At 51.9% G+C, this 23232-nt stretch overlaps 1 protein-coding gene across 3 annotated transcripts in view; it reads right to left on the reverse strand.

The window, feature by feature from the left end:
* DHRS7B (dehydrogenase/reductase 7B) overlaps positions 1-23232 on the reverse strand; it is a 63914-nt gene that overhangs the window by 20384 nt on the left and 20298 nt on the right. For all 3 annotated transcript variants that reach the window (XM_054709867.1, XM_054709865.1, XM_054709866.1), the window contains exon 2: positions 9646-9827. In XM_054709867.1, the coding sequence (XP_054565842.1) occupies positions 9646-9827 (182 nt within the window). The remainder of the gene's footprint in view (positions 1-9645; positions 9828-23232) is intronic.

The raw sequence follows: 23232 nt of genomic DNA on the forward strand, positions 1-23232 counted from the left end.
ATAGCATATGCTAGAGCAGTCGTCGGCAAACTCATTAGTCAACAGAGCCAAATATCAACAGTACAACGATTGAAATTTCTTTTGAGAGCCAAATTTTTTAAACTTAAACTTCTTCTAACGCCACTTCTTCAAAATAGTCTCGCCCAGGCCGTGGTATTTTGTGGAGGAGCCACACTCAAGGGGCCAAAGAGCCGCAGTTTGCTGACCATGGTGCTAGAAGACCTGCCAAATGAGTATTTAGAAGAATATAAAAGTAAACAAGATTCAGAATTGATGGTTTTGTAAGAACTATCTCATGGGAAAAAAATCATATGACATTACTGCTAGCCTCAAAAATTGGTCCTCAGATATGTACCTTTTGATAAATTTATCTCAAGTAAATGACTCAAACAAAAGCTCCCTTACTTAATGTTTGGTTGCTTTATAAAGCAAAAAGTTAATTTTTTAAATAATAATGTTTAACAAGTGTGTAGCAGTTTTTAAAAATATATCATCAGACAGAAACCAAGATGGCGGCATAGGTAAGCACCTAAACTGCTGCCTCGCACAACAATTTCAAAACTACAACTAATGTATGGAAGACCCTTGAACTCATGTATGGAAGACCCTTCTTATTAGGAAACTTCCCTTCCACAGAGACCCCTCCAGGAGACTGTGTCCCCATCTTAAATATCATCGTTCCATTACTGAAGGACATGCTGATCAGGTCCTCCCTCGACCTTTTACAGGAGACACCCCCCTACTCCTCCTAAAGGAAATCCACCAATAATTTACAGGCCTGAGGGCAAGGCCCTTACCAGGTACTCTGAACCGCCCCAATGCAGCTAAACTATCAGGGCACAGCCCATGGTTCCACCTTTCCAGGTCAAACCCATCTCAGGAACACCTCCATCACATGAGCTAGAGTCCCCTAAGATTACTGCCACCAGATTGGGGCCCCCAGACTCCGCCTTACCCACACCCCAGAAGAGGGTGAAGGAGTGAGCACTCCTGCAGGTGCTCCTTATGTACCCTAATAACCCTGACCTCCCGGAAAGCCCCCTCCTCTCCCGGTACAAACCCTCCCGGTCCTAGCTGCTGCCCCCTCTCCCTTTGCATCAGGATCCACACCTTTCCATGGGACTGCCTTCTACAAAGGGACTTGGGTTACCCATGGGGCGAGATTTCCTTCTTTCTAGATCCCGAACATACCCTTTCCCCCCTTGGGACCATCCCTGCCTGGAAGTGGGGATTAGCTCTCTTTCTCATCCTATCCCAGCCCTCCTCTCCTACTCCCTTAACGAACTTTCCCACCTCCACTCAATTCGAACACTTATCCTCCCTCATTCCCTCCTTAGCCAGGACTGCTGGCTCTGCCTTTCCCTCTCCTCTTCAGCGTATACCACCATCCCTACCCCAATCAAGAGAGGGAATCAGAAAAAAACCACTCTGGCTTATAAAAAGGGAAAGGAAACTGTATTTCTCAAAAAGGCAGTCCAGTGAATTATCCCGCAGCCCAGGCTAATCAGGCTCCCTCCTTTTCTGTTATTATATTCTATCTCACACTAAGGCAGCTCCTCCCTCCCTCCCGTCACAGGTCCTAACACTCTACACCCACTAATCATCCAAGCTCCTTTATGCTTTACAAGGGCACAGGGCAGTGTAACAAGCCATCTCCGATCATCAGCTGGCCACACCACAGTTAACCTAGAACTACCAAACGACCGTTGGTCCCAGTGGGTTGACTACCAGGTCTCCCGGAAGCCAGTGGTTATTTCCTACAGCCGGTCTGTTTTACTTCCTATCCAACCACCCAGGCCCGAGACTTCAACTGCTCCTTTCCTTCTCTTTCGCTCTTCCCTTGGATAACAGCCCATCCTAGCGTTCCTGCCCACTTCCACTGCAATGGAATCTCAACCACTCATCTGTCACCCTTATCGGTAGCGCCATGGCGATGACCCTCGGTTTGGAGCGCAGAACTAGGAAAGGGAAGCTCATACCCTTTAGTCACCTCTTCTCCCTACCCCTTATAGCTCATCGGCATGATTAGGGATTCTTCTTCCTCTGTGGGGAGAACACATATATCTGCCTCCCCACCAACTGGACAGGAGCCTGTACTCTCATCTGTCTCTCACCCAATGTAGATGCAGCCCCAATAATCAGTCTTTACCTGTCCCGTAACCTATCATAGCCAACACAAAAGGGCAGTCCAGATCATCCCTCTCCTCCTAACCCTCAGCATCACAGCAGGAGTTGGAACTGCCACAGGGAGCTTAACCACTGCTCTACCTACTTTGAAACCCTGTCTCAGGACCTACAGGAAACATGTGAATGCCCAGCAAGGGGCAAAACTGGGAAAACAAGAACCTCACTCCCAGGGTAACCTATCCTCCCCTTTCATATCACTAGTCAGGCAACTTAGACCCCTGATCTTTTCCTCCCTAAAGATAACATCTAGGCCTCAGTTGTATTTCAGCTCCAGGCCCAGAAAAGCAGCAAAACCAGACAAGTGACACTGCGGCCGCCTCAGGACCAGCTTTTACCTCCCAAGTCACTCAGGACCACTTTCAAGCCTTCACCAACCAGTCTCTTGGGGAAATCATGCTGCTGCAAACCTCCCTCGTCCAGCTCACTACTATCGAAGTCCACTCCCCTGGGATCTCCACGTCCCCCCTCAGCAGGAAGTAAATACAGAAGACATGACCTTCTTCCCTATTCCATAAAACACAAAGGCTGGAGTGTTAGGTCTGATCAAATAATTGAATAGACACCCCCTCCCCCGGGAACTGACCTTCAGGCCATTTCACTATGGACATTCCCTTTTGCTGAGACCACATTCCATTCCATCTGGTGTGCGGACTATCGAATAAATCCGTAATCCCTCATCATTCTGGCCTCCTCCTTGGCCACCTAACAGGGGGCAGGGGGAGCAGGGAGAACAGAGGGAGCAAGGGGGCAGGGGGAGCAGGAGGAGCAGAGGGGGCAGGGGGAGCAGGAGGAGCAGAGGGGGCTGGGGGAGCTGGGGGAGCAGAGGGGGGAGGGGGTAGAGGGGATGGGGGCAGGGGTGCTGGGGTGAAGAGCACACAGAGCCCCTGAGGGGCAGGATGGAGGCAGACAGTGGGGAGTCCCTCCGCTGCTAGGTGGGAAAGGGCACAGCTGGAGAGAGCTGAAGCCTGGAGTCTACAGCAGCCATGGCAGGAAGGGGCTGCACGTTAAAGGCTCCTCCTCACGGGGAAGGAAGGAGACTGGACAGGCCCGGACTGCACTGCGCCCACTACTCTTCCAGGTGACAATGGTGAGGACACCCCTAGGACGACGGAGGCGCAGCCAGAGGAAGTGGGCACCTCTGCTAGTCACATCCTTTCAGTGCAAGAGGCATGGCTCGCACGGGGCCAAAGCCAGGAGGGTTCATCAGGAGGCTCAGGACAGCTCACGCACTAGAGAGCTGAATGGCCCAGACGTGGGAGGGCGGGGTGGTGGCCGCCAGGGCCGTGGCAGCAGGAAGCAGCTCCCTCAGGCTGGCGTCCTTCTCGCCCTCTGCAGCCCGGCTCCTCACCAGCTGTGCAGGCTCCAGGCAGCGGTGCCACGTCCACACAGCTCCCTGCCAGGCAGGAGCTTCGACTTGTCTCCTCCGAGCTCTGGTGTGGACTGGCCCAGCAGGGGTCCCACGTACTCCCCTGAGTCAAAGAGGAGGGCAGGCCCCCCAGGCCACTGCAGAGGAGGAGGGAGGCAGAGGGAGAGGCCTGCCCCAAACACACTCTAACTACATGCTCAGGCCCTGGAGACGAGCGGCTTATAGGAACTAGTACCACCCAGGGCGCCAGAGGACGGGTTCGGCCTGTGTTCACCGGACTTCCGACCCTGGCCCTGTGGCCTGGGTTAGCTGTACGCCGTGTCTCCCTCTCCTCGGAGGGAGGACAGACAGAAACAGCCCTGGAACTGAGTGCGTTGAAGTAGACTGGGTACAAACACTCCTTAGAAAGTACTGCAGGATTGCTCAGCCCCCTTTTTAAAATATATATATATATATTTATTGATTTTTTTTACAGAGAAGAAGAGAGAGGGATAGTTAGAAACATCGATGAGAGAGAAACATTGATCAGCTGCCTCCCGCACGCCCCCTACTGGGGATGTGCCCGCAACCAAGGTACATGCCCCTGACGGGAATCGAACCTGGGACCGACCCTTCAGTCCATAGACCAACGCTCTATCCACTGAGCAAAACCGGCCAGGGCCTCAGCCGCCTTTTTAAACGCTCTACTAGTTAACCAGACTGCTGGTGAGGCGTGCAAGGCCAGGGTTTAGGAGGCACCCCTGCCTGTCCTCACGGCATCCCGAGTCTGCCTCCCTCAGCACCCGCCCGCCCGCCCGCAGTCTGCACAGGCCCTCCCTGTGCCCCGGCTGAGCGCAGTCAGGGAGAGCTCAGAGCTGGGCAGCCCCGTGGTGTCCTCTGCCCTCTGCTCACAGCGGGGTCGGGGGCGCTCAGAGAGGGTGAGGGTCAGGCTGTCACTTCTTCTCCGGAGTAAAGCAGGGTCACTGGTCTGATAGCCCTTCTCTTAATCCCAGAGAGAAGCCTGCTGACAGCTAAAAGGCTGCAGAACCTGGAGAAGAAATGCCAAGACCTTTGGGGAGAGGAAGGCTGACCTCTGGACCGCCCCGAGCAAAGCCTTCCTTTGTGCCCTGCAGCACCCCTGCCCCTTCTTCAGCGTTTACTCCGCCAAACCCAGGCCTGCGCCTCCTGCACAGCCAGGGGGAGGTGCTGAGCGACTGAACCAGCACATTCTCAGGCGAAGCTCCAGCTGGTTGTTCCCTGGCTCATCCCGACAAAGGACACAGACCCAGCCGCCTGCAGCCCTCTCAGCCTGCCCCGCCCGGCCTGCCCCTGTCCGGCCTGCCCCGCCCGGCCTGCCCCTGTCCGGCCTGCCCCGCCCGGCCTGCCCTGCCCCTGTCCGGCCTGCCACTGCCCGGCCTGCCCCGCCCGGCCTGCCCTGCCCCTGTCCGGCCTGCCCCTGCTCGGCCTGCCCCTGTCCGGCCTGCCCCGGCCTGCCCTGCCCCTGTCCGGCCTGCCCTGCTCGGCCTGCCCCTGCTCGGCCTGCCCCTGCCCGGCCTGCCCCCGTCCGGCCTGCCCCTGCTCGGCCTGCCCCTGTCCGGCCTGCCCCTGTCCGGCCTGCCCCTGCTCGGCCTGCCCCTGTCCGGCCTGCCCCTGTCCGGCCTGCCCCTGCCCGGCCTGCCCCTGCCCGGCCTGCCCCTGCCCGGCCTGCCCCTGCTCGGCCTGCCCCTGTCCGGCCTGCCCCTGCCCGGCCTGCCCCGCCCGGCCTGCCCCTGCCCGGCCTGCCCTACCCGGCCTGCCCTGCCCCTGTCCGGCCTGCCCCTGTCCGGCCTGCCCTGCCCGGCCTGCCCCTGCTCGGCCTGCCCCTGTCCGGCCTGCCCCTGTCCGGCCTGCCCCTGCTCGGCCTGCCCTGCCCGGCCTGCCCTGCCCCTGTCCGGCCTGCCCCTGTCCGGCCTGCCCCTGCTCGGCCTGCCCCTGTCCGGCCTGCCCCTGCCCGGCCTGCCCCTGCCCGGCCTGCCCCTGCCCGGCCTGCCCCTGCCCGGCCTGCCCCTGCTCGGCCTGCCCCTGTCCGGCCTGCCCCTGCCCGGCCTGCCCCGCCCGGCCTGCCCCTGCCCGGCCTGCCCTACCCGGCCTGCCCTGCCCCTGTCCGGCCTGCCCCTGCTCGGCCTGCCCCTGTCCGGCCTGCCCCGGCCTGCCCTGCCCCTGTCCGGCCTGCCCCTGCTCGGCCTGCCCCTGCTCGGCCTGCCCCTGCCCGGCCTGCCCCCGTCCGGCCTGCCCCTGCACGGCCTGCCCCTGTCCGGCCTGCCTCTGTCCGGCCTGCCCCTGCTCGGCCTGCCCCTGTCCGGCCTGCCCCTGCTCGGCCTGCCCTGCCCGGCCTGCCCTGCCCCTGTCCGGCCTGCCCCTGCCCGGCCTGCCCCTGCCCGGCCTGCCCCTGCTCGGCCTGCCCCTGCCTGGCCTGCCCCTGCTCGGCCTGCCCCTGCTCGGCCTGCCCCTGTCCGGCCTGCCCTGCCCGGCCTGCCCCTGCCCGGCCTGCCCCTGCCCGGCCTGCCCCTGCCCGGCCTGCCCCTGTCCGGCCTGCCCCGCCCGGCCTGCCCCTGGGAGGTCTGGCCAGAGCCACAGCCCATCTCGCATTGCTGTTCTCACCAGGCAGCAAGGCCAAGGGGGTGGAGAGGCAGCATTCCTGAGGCCAGGACTGCTCCCCAGTTTACCAAACCATTCCCAAGATGAGGAACGTCCAGTCCTGCTGGCTTCCTCACCCCCTCTGGCCCTGCCCCACACAGTGGGCACTTTATGAGGTGCCACTGAAGGGCACAGGCACTGAACGGACACGCAGAGCCAGAGGGGGAGGGAGGCACCTGCGGGGTGAGGTTCCGGACCACGGCCCCTGGCGCTCTCGTAAGCTCGGCTTCCTAGCAGAGCAGGGAGACATTAAAGCCACACGGGAGTGACAGGGAGGCAGATACCAGCCGGAAGGGCTCCATCTTCATGTCTGAAAGAGCTGCCCCAGGAAGGGGGGGGCAGGGGGGCGGGGGAAAGGGAGTCTCAGGTCTATGTGTCTAGGCTTCAGGCGCCCTCCTGGCTTGCAAGTCAAGAAGGCAGCTCGCTGCTTCAGGGCTCAGGCTGGCGGAGCGGCCTCCAGAACACGCTGCTCCTCTGGACAGCGGCCCCGCCATGGTACAAGGACACCTGTGTGACTTCACTCACCAACGGGAGAGACGCAGAGCCACAGACCGCCCCCGGAGCGGCTAACGTGGGCAGGCCACCGCAGGGCTGCGGCCCTCCTCACCGCGGCTGCGATGCCTGGGTAAGACTTTGTTCCTATTTTGTTGTTAATCCTCACCCGAGGTTATTTTTCCCGTTGATTTTAAGAGTGGCAAGGGGGTGCGGGGGAGAGAAACATTGATGTGAGAGAGACATATCGATTGGTTGTCTCCTGCACTGACCCCACCACAGCTGGGGATGAACCCGCAACCCAGGCACGCGCTCTTGACTGGGAATCAAACCCGCAACCCTTCGGTGTGTGAGCCAACGCCCTAACCACTGAGCGACACCGGCCAGGCCTGACCTGGGCCTATTTCCCTGGCTGGAGGGACAGAGATACATGGAGTCCTGTCCCGACCATGTTAAAGGGGCAGAATGCCAGCAGCATTTTCTGCTCCCTTCAGGGCGTGGTGTCCGGAAGAGGAAGTGTAGGACAATGAGAACTGGAGCACCTGCAACTCCACACCTCCCCCGCCACCCGACTCTCACATGCCCGAGGACTCTCGGAAGGAGGGCTTCTCTCTGGGATTAAGAGAAGCAGCTGCTGACTGGACTATATATAGTGCTGAGCGAGGTCAGAGGACCGGCTGGCCCAGGGCCTGGAGGCAACTGGCCCTGTGCAGGTCTGCGGATCTAGGACAGGCCAGGTCCCGAGGAGAGACTCGCCCGCACCACAGGCCCCTGGAGGGATCTCACCCACAGCTTCCCCCTCCTCTGGCCCCACAGCCACTCACCCTGCAGACGGGCCCACCTGCTCCCCTGTTCCCGCAGCACCAGAGCGCACAGCCCCGCACACTGTGCGGCCCAGCTTCGGGCCTGGCCCGCATGCCTCCCTCCCTTTTCCTGAGCCGTGTCCCCCTCAGGTCGGACAAGACTGAGTTCTGAAGTCAGAGATGTGGTTTCAATCTCGGCTTCACCCTTTCAGGCTAGAAGTGCTAGGCTGGTCAGACCTCCCTGACTCCGCTGCCCGGATCCAGGACAGAAAGCACAGCCAGCGCTCCCAGGCTGGCTGCGATCATCCCCGCCTGAACGGCAATGTCCTGAGCAAGTCCCTGCCTCTCTCCCTCCTGAGGGACAGGAGCCTCTCCCATCTGTCTGGCCAGCACCTGCCAGAGCCTTGCCGGGGAAGGTGCCATCAGTGCCGGCTGTACTGCTGCCAACTGAAGAGGCAGCAATGCGAGCCTGCATGGACCCGAGCGCGAGTGTGGCCGACGGGCTGTGTGATGCGATGTGTGTGAGGTGCTGAGAACGAGGGCCGGGCCGGTGGCCTTTGTACACTCCCTGCAGGAAGGAGTGCTTCCCTCCTGCCCCTCCCAGCTCTATGGCTGGTCTTGTAATTAACTTGATGTAAGACAGGGTTCAGGGAAAAAATGTAATGTTTGTGCGGGAGCCTCCCCCAAATATGGAGCTCTAAGATGTGAGCAGAGCAGGCAGCTTTTATATCTTTTAGACAAAAACAAACACAATAAATCTGTGAAGAACCGACAAGACCAAGAGGTTGGCGCTGTGAGCAGTAAATCAGTGAGGAATGCACAGGTTTGCTCAGAAAGCCTCTCATCCTTGAACTCACCAGCTCTGGTGACCAGAGGGCCTCTGCCTCCTGGTGCAGGGGGGGTGCCTTTCTGAACGTTCTCAGTTTCAGCCGACACTCCATAGCGTTTGCACTGGTTTCAGTGCACAGCCCAGTGGTTAGACCACCATCTAATTTACAAAGTGTCCCCGATATTTCCAGTGCCCACCTGGCCCCACACACAGCTTCACAGCACCTGGGAGATGCAGTTCCTGCTTTCAAGGGAACGAAGGAGGGTCGGAGTGGCCTGACCTTCTTGCCCCAGCTGTTTCTAAAGTAACTTTAATTCAAAATGATCTGGGCCCATTTCCCTGGCTGGAGGGCCAGAGATACGTGGAGTCCTGTCCCGACCGTGTCCAAGGGGCAGAATGCCAGCAGCGTGAGTGGGACTCGGGAAAGGCTGCCGCTACCTGTCTCACTATCTCCACATGAATACACGCAGGGTGGGCGTGAATGAGGGGTGACATGTACTGCCCCCTTCTCAGGTTTGGAAGGGAACTAACGACAGCTCTACAAACTCACCTGCTGGGAGGTGGGGCGGCGACTGATGGACCCAGCAGCTCAGGTGCTCGCTGAACTAGAAGGGACTAGACTGAAGAAACTGGGAGCTGAGGCACCACGCATCCTGGCTCCAGCCCTGCCACGCTGTGTCCGGGCACAGCTGCAGGCACGGCCCAGGCAAGAAAAGATGCGGAGTCCTGGCCAGCGTGCTCAGTGGTTAGAGAGTCGGCCTGAGCACCAAAGGGTCATGGGTTCAATTCCCAGTCAAGGGCACGTACCTGGGTTGCAGGTTCAATCCCTGGCCCCAGTGTGGGAGGCAACCAATCGATGTGTCTCTCTCACATCGACATTTCTCTATTTCTCTCCCCCTCCCACTCTCTCTAAAATCAATGGAAAAAATACCCTCAGATGAGGATTCACAACCACAAAAAGGCTATCAACAGGGTGCTCTGTGTGGCCCTCACAGAGGCCTGAATTGTCCATATTTGAAAATCGGGAAAAGCCCTATTTCAACCACCATGGGCTGAGCAAGGCTGCCCGGTGGGTGGACATGCGCCTCCCGGGGGCCACGGTCTTCCTCCCGAGCCTTTGCCGCCATGCTGAGGCTGAAGTCTCCTGCACGGACGCTCTTGCTTTTAGGAACTGGACTGAGCACAGGGACAGACCTTGTTCCCAAGTCTCCAGTGGCTCCACCTACTTCCACCTGCGGGGTGGCCCCATGGCGCTGAGCGGCTCCTCCAGCCAGGCCGCCTTCCACGCCTGACAGCACTGCCCCGGGACCCACCTCGCCCCAGGCCCGAGGTCGCGCCCGTGATGACCACCACGGCGCCCTGGAGGCGGGCCTTCATCCGCGTGCGCTGCAGCAGCTGGAAGCAGAGGCTGAAGATGCCCACGCAGCCCAACAGCAGGGACAGGGCGGCCGTAGAGGTGACAAAGTCCATGGCCCTCGCCGTCAGCGAGCTCTTCCTGGAAGAACCAAAACCAAGTAAACTAGTGGCAACGCGGGGAACGGGAAACTTGCCACCCCCCTGCCCGGGTCGGACAAGAGCCCCGAGCTCTCCCGGGAGGGCTTGGGCTCTGCGTCCAGCAGACACCCGTCTGGGCTGTGGTCCTGCCTCTCTCAGGTGACAGGACCTGCGCCTCCAGGGGGCCCCAGTCCTCACCGTTCCCCTCCTCGGCCTGTTTTGGGAGACAGTGTGCTGTCAATCCTGAGGAGCCATATCTGTTTCTCCCACAACTGCCTCCAACTTCCTTCCTCCTCAGGCCTCCGCCATCACTCACCTACGCCCCTAGGCCCAGAGCAACAGCTAAGAGGGGAGACTTAAGGTATTTAAAGGTCAAGGGTGAGTGAGTGAGCACCACCACTGTGTGGGTCACTTTGAAGGAAATGCCCTGCCAGGTGGACCAGCATCGGCCACACAGAGGCCCCCACAGCCCACCTCCAGGACCGCGGCATTGGGAGCGCCGGGAGCCTCCCCGGAGAGAGGCTGGCACCCTGGGGGAGCTCCTGTGACAGGCTGGAGCTTCCAGTCACTCCTCAAACGGGGAGGAACCCTGGAGCACCCTCCCCTCCCAAATGCCCGCCCCGCAGCTCCTCCGATTTAAACTCCTCTGCTCCCTTCCCCAGACAACACCAGCCCGGGAAGCCAGCTGGCCACTGAGCACGCACAGACCCACGCCCCCCGAGCTGCTCGGGTCCAGGTCGGGGTGGGCCGTCCTGTCAGAACGAACCTGCTCTTCGGCAAAGGGTTCCACTCCAACTTCAGCTGAGAACCCAGCTAGTTTAGTGTTTCTTTTTCACTTGCTTTCCAAATGCACTTAAATTCGCAGTCACTATCCAAAAGCACTGACATTCTCGGATAAGCACCTGTAAAAATGACTGCCATCCACCCCCACTTAATCTGCTTCCGAAAGACCCAGCCACTGTCCACTAAGTGGCTGCATTTCGCTCTCACCCTCCATGGTGCCAAGCCTCCAGCGGATAACTGAAGTGGTTTCCAAGGTGGCAGACTCTTTACCTGGGCACTGAGGGCAGCCCCGCCCCAACAGGAGGCACAGGCCAGGCGTTCTGGCCCACGACCAGCTGATCCCAGGGTAGTGCTGGGCCCCAACGGCCCTCTGGCGCCTGGGAGCAGGGAGGTGACTGCTGGGCCAGTGTGTTGGTGTCACTTTACCAGAAAATGATAGCACTGACATCAAACACAGATAGGCCCGAGGTAATTATAGCTCACAAGTTCTAGGTAATGAACTTGGGGCGAGGGGATGGGACAGGATTCCAGCCCAGCGGGAGGGCGGTGTGGGAAGAGCTTTTCCCCACTGCAACCCCAGCTCCTTAGGTGAGGCAGGTCCCGCCGTGAACGGCCCTGCCTGCCCAGAAGCCGCGGGGCCAGCTGGGGCCTAGAACAGCCAGGGGGCGGGGACACTGCTCACAACAGGGACCAGAGCTCCACCAGGTCAGCGGGTGCGAACAAACTACACACTGCTCCCCGCCACAGGCCCAGGCCTGCCTGCTCCCACCTGCAGCCTGGGCTGAGCTAGCTGCACGGAAGGCTGTGTGTGAGTTTGTGTGTGTGTGTGTGTGTGTGTGTGTGTGTGTGTGTGTGTGTTACAGCCTGGGCTGAGCCAGCTCCACGGAAGGCTGTGTGTGTGCGTGTGTGTGTGCATGTGTATGTGTGTGTGTTACACCCTGGGGCTGAGCAAGCTCCACGGAAGGCTGTGTGTGTGTGTGTGTTCGTGTGTGTGTGTTACAGCCTGGGCTGAGCCAGCTCCACGGAAGGCTGTGTGTGTGCATGTGTATGTGTGTGTGTTACAGCCTGGGGCTGAGCAAGCTCCACGGAAGGCTGTGTGTGTGTGTGTGTGTGTGTGTGCGCGCGCACGCGCTACACTGAAGGGTATGGGGAGGGTAACAAACCTGTTGCCTCCGGAAACTCAGAGGTGTCAGGGACCAACTGGAGGATGCACTCTAACTGTGTGAGGAAAGGCAGTGCAGGGTCCCAGGAGGAGCCTGGCGCCAGCCTGTCTGGGCTCAGCCACTTCCCAGCCAGTGAGGGACTTCCCGGCCGGCCGAGCCTGAGAACCCTCACCTGTGAATGAGGGTGCAAGTCCCACTCACAGGTTTGCTGTGAGTCCGACGAGCTGCTCACGAAGAGGCGTGCCCAGCCCTGGTGCAGGTGAGTGCCAGTAAGCGGAGCTGCCGTCACATCCTCCCACCGCCTCGCTCACTCCTGGCCCAGACACCGGTTTCAGACAGCCCATCTGAAGCTTGTCCAGGCGTCCCTAGTTTATGAAAACTGGTTTCTTCTCAATAAAGGGAACTCATATACTTCTCTGTGGTTTTAATTAAATTTCATACCTTCACACCTTTAATTAAATCAACAAATAGGGGGAAAAACACAACTTTGTCAAACATCAGGATCCTGTATCCCAAGGTTTGTTTCAGAAACTGGGCTGCTGTGAAGCCATTAAGGCCAACACAGCCAGGAGAGCGGACACGTTGTGATCTGTCCCTGCTACGTCTGCCTCGCCCAGGGAGGAGCGGGAGGAAGACAAAGCCACCGGCAAGGCTCCTGCTGGAGCCGCACAAAGCTAGCCAACGGCGCGTGCACGCGCCTGCCTGTCCACACCCAAGCCGACAAGCCCCGACACGAGGGAAAGAGAAGCGACACAGTGTGCACACTTCCAGGTTCCCTGGGCACCTGCCCACCGTGCCCAGCCAGGACCTCCTGGCACCGGCCAGCATGGCACCAGGCCGGGTAGGATCCGCCTCGCCCACAGGCCAGCTTCCTGTGGGGACTGCACACATCTGCCTTCAGGCTGACCAGGGCGCACAGAATCAGAAGGCAGAGAAGTTCCAAATCAGCACGACATGCCCAGCTCCCTCAAGATGAGGATGCATGATGGGAAGACGCTCCAGAGCAAGCCGTCCATTTGAGAGAACCATGTTCAGTTTCAGGGTAACCTTCCTGACCAGGTGAAGCTGGTCATGTTAGCAATGGCAACTCTTTCTGGGAGTCTCTCAAACTCCTACGGGCCCACTTATCTCCCCGCCGCAGTGCTTGTGGTCACCATGTGCCCAGGGCCACGGCCTCCCTGGGCAATTAGAGACAGCGGAGCCAACCCTCCTGCCTCACCTGGGCAGGCAGCACGGCCGCGAGAGGAGGCACAGAGTGGCTTAGCCCACTGCGGGCTGTGGGCCTTGGGGGCCCGCTCCAAGCGAAGGGGCAGCTCCCAGATGGAGGAAGCACTGCGTCCTGGCTGGCCACGATCCAGGTGAGGAAATAACCTCCTGTGCGAAGCAGGTTCAAAGGGGGCCTGTTTTCTCTGAAAATGGCATACAAGGACTTTAATATGTTTGTAAATGTTGCATTTTATACCAGAAGGCTTCTTAACTGCTGGTTTCAGGTCTAACTGGGGAGGTAAGATGATGACATAAAAGGGGATTTGGGGGGACTCTCACGCATGACGCCCAGCATTTGGAGATCAGCTTGCAGAAAGAGGAGAAGAGGTGGCCCAGCACCCTAGGAACCACACCGGAAGCAGGACAAGGATGTGGGGAGGGGGAGAGAGACCAGAAAAGATAGAAGGTGGGATCACCCCCTCAAACAGGAACGCAGGTCACACGTGGTCTGGAAGTAGAGCGCACTGTCTGACGGACACACGGGCGGCCAGGCCTCTCTTCACTGACAGGAAGTGGCCTGAAGCATGGCCTTACACTGTGAGCTGCATCCGCTGGCGTTCGCACACGAAGCCCAGCTGCTGGGATTTTAATGCATCACGACTACGGAGCTACAGACTTCAACGCGTGTAAAGGAGGAAAGCTCCTTCTCAGGAGAGCTCCTTGGGGCTGGGCAGCCAGAAAGCTCATGGCTCTCACTGTGATCACAACTCAGCTGCCCTCTGCTTTTCCACTGAGAAGTTCTTTTGTTGTTAATCCTCACCCGAGGGTATTTTTAGGGAGAATGGAAGAGAGAGGGAAAGACAGAGAGACACCGATGTGAGAGAGACACATCAATTGGATGCCTCCTGCATGAGCCTGACCAGGACCGGGGCTGGGGAGGAGCCTGCAACCGAGGTACATGCCTTTGACCGGAATCGAACCTGGGACCGCTTGGTCCACAGACCAACTCTCTATGCACTGAGAGGTTCTTTAAAAGGGCTTTCAGAACTTCAAACCAGAAACAAGGCTATCATCAAGAAATCAACTGAGCAGAAATGTCACCTGTATGCCATTTGCTCCATTTCTCATACTTGATCAAAATTCTACATTTCACAGATGGAATCAGTTCCTAATATTCCTTCTTTCCTCAAGCAATTATAAAAAAATTTAAATTTGTACTATTAATAAAAACGGATTGTTGGCGTCTACTCTGAAACCACACAGAAATCAAACCCTAAGACACATGTGAAAATCAAAGGAGGGAATCTGAAAACCCTTCAAGGTTAAGAACTAACAATAATCTCAGGTCTGTAAAAGGATTAGTCATGAAGTAATTTTTCACGTTATGCAGAAGAAAAGCAGGCTCAAGGGCAGGATGCTGAAATCAGGCGGCAAGAAGAAGCTTAGTGTCACAAAGAGCAGGTCGGGCCTCATCCCCACACCCCCCGTGCTCACACTTCCTATCGGCGAACAGCCTGAGGCAGCTCATCTGTTAAAGGGGACATAAGCTAAGGACCATGCTTATGACCCATTTCTGAAAACAGGTGTCTATGTTCAGAAAGTAAAACCAGAGTGAAGCTGCTCTTTTTTGGTGTGAAACAAACGAGAAGCAGCTGCGAGGCTGTCTTCGGCTGGACAGAAAGACGGTCCGACCTTACACAGCAGTTCGTGTGACAGGTGGGTCCTGGGGCTGTGTCCTCTCCCGTGTTTTGACCTGGGCAGAGTGACGGAGACTAGAGGCCAGAGGACGCTTTCTGGTCAGCCAGCCCCCTCTGGAATGCGGGATCGAGCTACAGAGTGGCCTGTAGGCTGTACTTCGGGGTGCCAGCCTTAGAGCCCCTGGTTTAAATGAGTCAGGCTGGCATCAGTAAAAATAAAAGCCAAAGAAAGGCTGGAGAGTATTCCAGACCAGCTCCTGAATGTCCAGTCCTGGGAAGAGAAACGGGGAGAGCGGGCTCTGCTCTCCAGCCAGACGCTGGGCACACACTGCCCCGCAGCCCCCACCAGGAGAGCAGAGGCAGGGCCAGGCCCCTCCGACCCTGCCATGCAGGCTGCCCACAGGGGCCAGAGGCTAACATTGACTATGCGCCGAAGTATTAGTTCAGTTTTTTAAAAAACAGCACTTTATCACTGGAAACTGGAAGTCTCTTAAACACACACACACACACACACACACACACACACACTCACACACACAAGCACTTGTGCTGTCTACCTAGACATCTTGACTCAAAAACAATTCTGATTTCTAATGTGCTTTATAAAATGAACTTAGTATGACTGGAAGATGCCGGAGTGACCTCAACCTTTTTCCTAGAAAACACACAAACCCAACAAGGCTCATTGTGGGGGCAAAGCAGAAAAAGCAACAATTTATAATCCCACCAACAATGCCCAAAATACTTTGTCTGTGGATGTCTTTCAATCGAAAGCGGGTCTCTTGCCTTACCCACTGAGTTTGGCTCAGTGACTAGAGTGTCAGCTGGAGGACTGAAGGGTCATGGTTTTGATTCTGGTCAAGGGCATATGTACATCGGTTGCAGGCTCGATCCCTGGCCTTGGTCAAGGCACCTGTGGGAGGCAACCAATGGATTTGTCTCTCTCACATTGATGTCTGTCTGTCCGTCTCTTTCTCTTCTTTCTACTCTCTCTAAAAAAGCAATGGAAAGTATCCTCAGGTGAGGAGTAACATGGTAGATGGTAGAGTGGGTGTCTTATAGACAGCATATGTATGGGTGTTGTTCTCCATTTAGCCACCTTATGTCTTTTGATTGGAGCATTTAAACCACTTATATTTAAAGTGATTATTTTTTTAAATTTATTTTTATTGTTGAAAACATTACAGATGTCCCTATTTTTTCCCCACTGACCCTATCCACCCCCACCCCCAGGGCCTTCACCACAAAGTGATTATTGATAGATAAGTAATTATTGTCATTTTGTTATTCAGATATCATTTTGTCCTGCTCTTATTTTTCTTAAAGAAGTCTCTTTAACATTCCTTGTAATACTGAATTGGTGGTGATGAATTTCTCTAGTTTTTCCTTATCTGAGAAGTACCTTATATATTTTGATGTTGTTATTGTTAATCCTCACCCAAGGATATTTTGCCATTGATTTTTAGAAATTGTAGGGAGGGGAAGAGACGGAGAGAGCAACATTGATGTGAGAGAGACAAATCAATTGGTTGCCTCCCTCACGAGCCCCGATCAAGGCTGGGGATAGAGCCTGCAACTGAGGTATCTGCCCTTGACCGGAATCGAACCTGGGACTCTTCAATCCAGGGGCCAATGCTCCAATCACCAAACAAAACCAGCTAGGTCTCCTTATATCTCTTTTGATTTTAAATGATAACCTTGCTGAGTAGACTAATCTTGGTTGCAGATACTTGCTTTTCATCACTGTAGAGAGCACCTGTGAAAGGCCCCTGAGCTGATTGTCATCTGAATCCAGCAGTGTCCGGCAGAGCCATGTCCTGGAAACATACCTTGCCAGAGGCAGGTATGTTGTCACCCTGACCTTCAGCTCAGGCGCCAGGGGGTAGGTTTCAGTATCTAAATCCAGCCAGGCACCAGGAACAAACACGATTATCCAGGCCCACCCAGAAGTGACGATTACAAAGAAGTCACAAGAATGCACATAATCTCCTTTGTCTTGGGCTTTAGTAAAACTTCCTGGTATTTTGCTGTATAAAATAAATGTGCTATAATGGCTCTGGGTCACTGTCTCTCCATCAGAGGACAGCTGTCCCACCCAGCCCCAGCTTTTTCCTTCCATCTCTGTGTCTGTCTCTTTCTTTCATTTTCTCAATCCCCAGCCACCCCTACTCAGGAACTGGACCCCTCTCTAGCCGCGCTGGATGTGGAAAAGAGAGAAATATTTATACATCACTTTGAATATTACCTGCCAATCCCTTCTGGCCTGCAAAGTTTCTGTTGAGAAATCAGCTGACTGACAGTCTTATGGGAGCCTTCCTGTAGATAACTGCTTTTCTCTTGCTGCTTTTAAAATTCTCTTTGTCTTTAACCATTGCCATATTAATTATGATGTATCTTGGTGTGGGCTTCTTTCAGTTCATCTTGTTTGGGACTCTCTGCGCTTCCTGGACATGTATGTCTATTTGCTTCTCCAGGTAAGGAAAGTTTTCAGTAATTATCTCATCAAATAGGTTTTCAATCACTTGCTGTCTCTCTTCTCCTTCAGGTACTCCTATAATACAAATGGTGAGATACTTGATGTTGTCCCAGAGGTCCCTTAAACTGTCCTCTTTTGGGGTGGAACTCTTTCTTTTTCCTGCTGTTCTGACAGGGTGTTTTTTGCTACCTTGTCTTCCAAATCACTGATTTGATCCTTTACTGTATCCTTCATTTTTGTTATTGACTTCTAAATTTCTGCCTGGTTCTTTTTGACGGCTTCTATGATTTTTATTTTTTTTTTACTATCTATATGTTGATGTTCTCCCTGAGTTGATCTAGTCATCCTCTACGTTCGATGACCACCATTTATTTTATTTTTAATCTTTATTGGGATTTTGGTTTTTTAATTGTATTGTTGGAAGTATTGCATATGTCCCCTTTTTGCCCCCACTGAACTCTTCCAGCCCCCTTCCCCAGGTCCTCACCACCCTATATATGCATGGCCTCATGTGTGTCCATGGGACATGTATATATGCATAAAAACTCCTTGGTTGATTACCTCCCTGCCCCCACTCTTCCCTTGCCTTCCCTCTGAGATTCCGCACTCTGTTCCATGCTTCCATGGCTCTGGATCCACTCCGTTCATCAGTTTATTTTGTTAATTAGATTCCACATATGAGTGAGATCATGTGATACTTGTCTTTCTCTGACTGACTTATTTCACTTAGCATGATACTCTCCAGGTCCCTCCATGCTGTCTCAAAGGATAAGAGACTCTTCTTTTTTACAGCTGCATAGTATTCCATGGTGTAAATGTACCACAGCTTCTTTATCCACTCCTCTGCTGATGGGCACTTGGGCTGTGTCCAGATCTTAGCTATTGTAAATTGTGCTGCTATGAACATAGGGGTGCATATATTCTTTCTGATTGTGTTTTGGGTTTCTCAGGATATGTTTCTAGAAGTGGAATCACTGGGTGAAATGGCAGTTCCATATTTAATTTTTTTAGGAAACTCTGTACTGTTTTCCACAGTGGCTGCACCAGTCTGCATTCCCACCAGCAGTGCACGAAGGTTCCCTTTTCTCCACGTCCTCACCAGCACTTGTCATTTGTTGATTTGTTGATGGTAGCCATTCTGACAGGTGTGAGTTGATACCTCATTGTTGTTTTAATTTGCATCTCTCTGATGATCAGTGACTTTGAGCATTTTTTCATGTCTCTTCGCCATCTGTATGTCCTCTTTGGATAAGTGTCTATTTAGGTCTTTTGCCCATTTTTTCATTGGATTGTCTTCCTTTTGTTAAGTTGTATGAGTTCCTTATGTATTTTAGATATTAACCCTTTATCAGATGGATCATTGCCAAATATGTTCTCCCATACAGTGTGTTCCCTTTGGCTGTTAATCGTTTCTTTTACTGTGCAGAAGCTTTTTATTTTGATGTAGTTCCATTTGTTTATTTTCTCCTTAGTTTCCTTTGCCCTAGGACCATGGTCGGCAAACTGCGGCTCACGAGCCACATGCAGCTCTTTGGCCCCTTGAGTGTGGCTCTTCCACAAAATACCACGACCTGGGCGAGTCTATTTTGAAGAAGTGGCGTTAGAAGAAGTTTAAGTTTTAAAAATTTGGCTCTCAAAAGAAATTTCAATCATTGTACTGTTGATATTTGGCACTGTTGACTAATGTGTTTGCCGACCACTGCCCTAGGAGATGTATCTATAAATATATAGCTACGAGAGATGTCTGAGATTTTGCTGCCTATGTTTTCTTACAGGATGGATTTTTATGGTTTCACAACTTACATTTATCCATTTTTAGTTTATTCTTGTGGATGGTGTAAGTTGTCAGTCTAGTTTCATTTGTTGGCATGTATCTGTCCAATTTTCCCAACATTTATTGAAGAGACTGTCTTGACTCCATTGTATGCTCTTGCCTCCTTTGTCAAATATTAATTGAGCAGTAATGGCTTGGGTCAATTTCTGGGGTCTCTGTTCTGTTCCTTTGATCTATATGCCTGTTCTTACGCCAGTATCAGGCTCTTTGGATTATGGTGGCTTTGTAGTATAACTTGAAATCTGATACTGTCATTCCTCCAACTTCGTTCTTCTTTTTCAAGATGGCTAGATATTCAAGGTCTTTTGTGGTTCCATATAAATTTCTGGAGTACTTGTTCTAGATTTGTGAAATATGTTTTTAGTATTTTAATGGAGATTGCACTGAATCTTTAGATTGCATTGGATGGTATGGACATTTTAATGATGTTGATTCTACCAATCCATGAACATGGTATATTCTTCAGCTTGTTTATATCTTCTTCTACCTCTTTTTTCAATGTCCTGTAGTTTTATGAGTACAGGTCCTTTGCCTCCTTGGTTAAGTTTATTGCTAAGTATCTTAATTTCTTTTTGTTGCAATGGTAAATGGGATTGCTTGTCAAGTTTCTCTTTCTTAGAATTCATTATTGGTGTATAAAAAAGCCACTGATTTTTTGCTTTTGATTTTTTATTCTGCTATATTGCCAAATTCGTTTATTAAATCTAGTTTTTTTGGTGGAGTCTTTAGGGTTTTCTATGTACAATACCATATCATCTGAGAATAATGAGAGCTTTACTTCTTCCTTTCCAATTTGGATGCCTTTTATTTCTTCTTTTTGTCTGGTCACTGTGGCTAGGACTTCCAATACTATGTTGAATAAGAGTGGTAAAATGGACATCCCTGTCTTGTTCCTGTTCTTAGGAGAAATGGTTTTAGTTTCTGACCATTGAGTATGATGTTTGCTGTAGGTTTGTCATGTTGAGATATGCTACCTCTATTCCCACTTTGCTGAGAGTTTTTACCAAAAATTGGTGTTGGCCCTAGCTGGTTCGCTCAGTGGATAGAGTGTCAGCCTCTGTACTAAAGGGACCCGGGTTCGATTCTGATCAAAGGTACATGCCCATGTTGGGGACTCGGGTGCAGGAGGCAGCCGATCAAAGATTCTCTCTCATTGCTGATGTCTTCTTTCTCTTTCTCTCTCTCTCTCTTCTCTGAAATCAATAAAAATATTTTTTTTCTTAAAAACGGGGGTGTTGGATTTTTGTCAAATGCTTTTTCTGTGTCTATTGCTATGATGTGATTTTTTTCCTTCAATTTGTTTATATGATGTATCACTTTTATTGATTTATAAATATTGTACTAGCCTTGCATCCCTGGAATAAATCCCACTTGGTTACGGTGTATGATCTTTTTAATATATTGCTGGATCCGATTTGCTAATATTTTGTTAAAAATTTTAGCATCTAGCCGAAACCGGTTTGGCTCAGTGGATAGAGCGTCGGCCTGCGGACTCAAGGGTCCCAGGTTCGATTCCGGTCAAGGGCATGTACCAGTAGGGGGTGTGCAAGAGGCAGCTGATCAATGTTTCTCTCTCATCGATGTTTCTAACTTTCTATCCCTCTCTCTTCCTCTCTGTAAAAAATCAATAAAATATATATTTAAAAAAATTTTAGCATCTATGTTCATCAGGGATATTGGCGTTTATATCTCTTTCTTTGTAGTGTTGTTATCTGGTTTTGGAATTAGGATAATGTGGGCCTCATAAAAAGAGCTTGGAAGTGTTCCTTCCCCTTGGATTTTTTTTTAATAGTTTGAGAAGTATAGATGTCAGTTCTTTGAATGTTTGGTAAAACTCCCCTGTGAGGCCGTCCGGACCAGGGCTTTTGTTTCTGGAAATTCTTTGGTTACTGCTTCTATTTCATCACTTGTTATAGGTCTATTCAGGTTTTCTGATTCCTCCTGACTTGGTTTTGGAAGATTGTATTTTTCTAGGAATTTTCCCATTTCATCCACATTGCCCAGCTTGTTGGCCTATAGTTTTCATAGTACTTCCTTGCAACCCTTTGTATTTCTGTGGGGTCAGTGGATACTTCTCCACTTCCATTTCTGATTTTATTTTTAGATCCTCTTTACTTCTTGATGAATCTTGCTAATGGATCATCAATTTTGTTTATCCTTTCAAAGAACCAAGTCTTGGTTTCACTGATTTTTTTTTTTTTTTGTATTGTCTTTTTAGTCCCTATGTCATTTATTTCTGCTATTAGCTTTATTATTTCCCTCCTTCCACTACTCTGGGCTTTTCTTGTTATTCTCTTTCTAGTTCTTTAAGTTGTAGAGTTAAATAGTTTATTGTTGATTTTCCTTGTGGCTTTTGTTGTTGTTGTTTTTGTGTTTTTTGTGTGAGTTTTTTTTGAGGTAGGCCTGTAGTGCTATGAATTTCCCTCTCAGGACTGCTTTTGCTGTGTCCCAGAGATTTTGGGTTGTTCTGTGTTCATTTTCATTTGTTTCAAGGAAGTTTTTATTTCTTTCCTGAACTCGTTGGGAACTGATTCATTGTTTAATAAAATGCTATTTAGCCTCCATGTGTTCAAAATTTGTTTGTTTTTACTGTAGTTGATTTCTAATTTCATTCCACTGTGATCTGAGAAGATGATTTATATTATTTCCATCTTCTTGAACTTGTAGAGACTTGTTTTGTGTCCTAACATGTGGTCTATCTTTGTGCATGACCCATGTGCACTTGAGAAGAATGTATATTCTGCAGCTTTGGGGTGAAAGTTCTATAAATATCAATTAAATCCATCTAATCCATTGTGTCCTTTAGAGTCACTGTTTCCTTGTTAATTTTTTTTGTCTGGAAGTTCTATCCAGTGCTGTCAGCAGGGTGTTAAAGTCCCCTACTATGACTGCATTGTTATTGATTTCTCCCTTAAAGTCCTCTAGAAGTATTTTTATATATTTAGGTGCTCCTATATTGGGTGCATATATGTTTACCAGGGTTCTATCCTCTTGTTGGATCGACCCTTTAGAATTATGTAGTGACCGTTGTTGTGATGGCCTTCATTCTGAAGTCTATTTTGTTGGATATGAGTATTGCTACCACAGCTTTTTTTTTCTTTTCCATTTGCATGGAAAATTTTTTTCATTCCTTCACTCTCATCCTGTGTATCTTCTGTTCTGAGGTGGGTCTCTTGTAGATAGCATATAATTGGGTCTGTTTTTTTTATCCATTCAGCTACCCTATGTCTTTTTATTGGAGCACTTAATCTATTTACATTTAAGGTTATTATTGATAACGACTTACTTATTGCCATTTTAAATTTCTTATCTCCATTTCATTTATCTCTTATTCTGAAAAATTCTCTTGTTCTTTCATTTGGAGGTTGTTTCTTTGTCTCCTTATTTTGGCTGCCTGTTTGGGTTTGTGACTATGTATTAGGCAGATCTGCTACCCCTTTCAATCTCTAGTGCAGGACAGTGTCAAATGCTGTTTCTAGCTAATTAGATCAGGCAAAGACTCAAAGCCTCCAGAGACCGCCTCTGCCTATAGACTGATAGGATTTTGTCTTGAATAGCCCTCAGGCAATCATCCACAGGTGTGAGAGTTTTTTTCAACAGATTGGAGCAATTGCTTCTGCCTGGAGGATAATTGTTATTTTCAGTCTCTTAATGGGCCTCAAAATCTCCATACCATGGGGCAACATGTTTTACAATAGGTGGCTCAACTGTCTTCCACCCAGGCAAAGATACCTGTATAGCAAATGTCATGTGAAAAAGATGACCTCCACAGTATGAGGGAATGACTCAGCACAGAAAACCAGGCTGTCTGCCTTCTGAGCTCTAACCCCAGAGCCCCCAACCCTGGCTTCTGCTCACACAGCTCCAGTCCTCTCTGCCCTCCCTCTGCCAGAGCACACAGTGGGTGGCTCCACAGAGAATTTTGTGCTTTGGCCTTTAAGAGGTTGCTGTCCATGGCAGACAGCAACCCTGCTGCTTTTCATAGCCAGATGTTATGTGGGTACCCTTTTCAGTTCTGGTGCTCTCTACCGGGGGGCCCACTTGGGGATTAGACCCCAGAATTCTTAATGGCAATCCCCCAGAACTGAGATATCTCTCTAGAACTTCAGTTGCAGTCTGTGGGAGCCCAGCCAACCTTGTCCTGCCTCCACCCCTCCTACCAGTCTCTATGTGGTCTCCACTTTCAGTCCTTGCATATGAGGGTTCTCTCCAGTGAGTCTTCAGTTGACTATTCAGAAAGTTTTCCT

The sequence above is a fragment of the Eptesicus fuscus genome, chromosome 20 (genome assembly GCF_027574615.1).
Source record: "Eptesicus fuscus isolate TK198812 chromosome 20, DD_ASM_mEF_20220401, whole genome shotgun sequence".
NCBI classification, from domain to species: domain Eukaryota; kingdom Metazoa; phylum Chordata; class Mammalia; order Chiroptera; family Vespertilionidae; genus Eptesicus; species Eptesicus fuscus.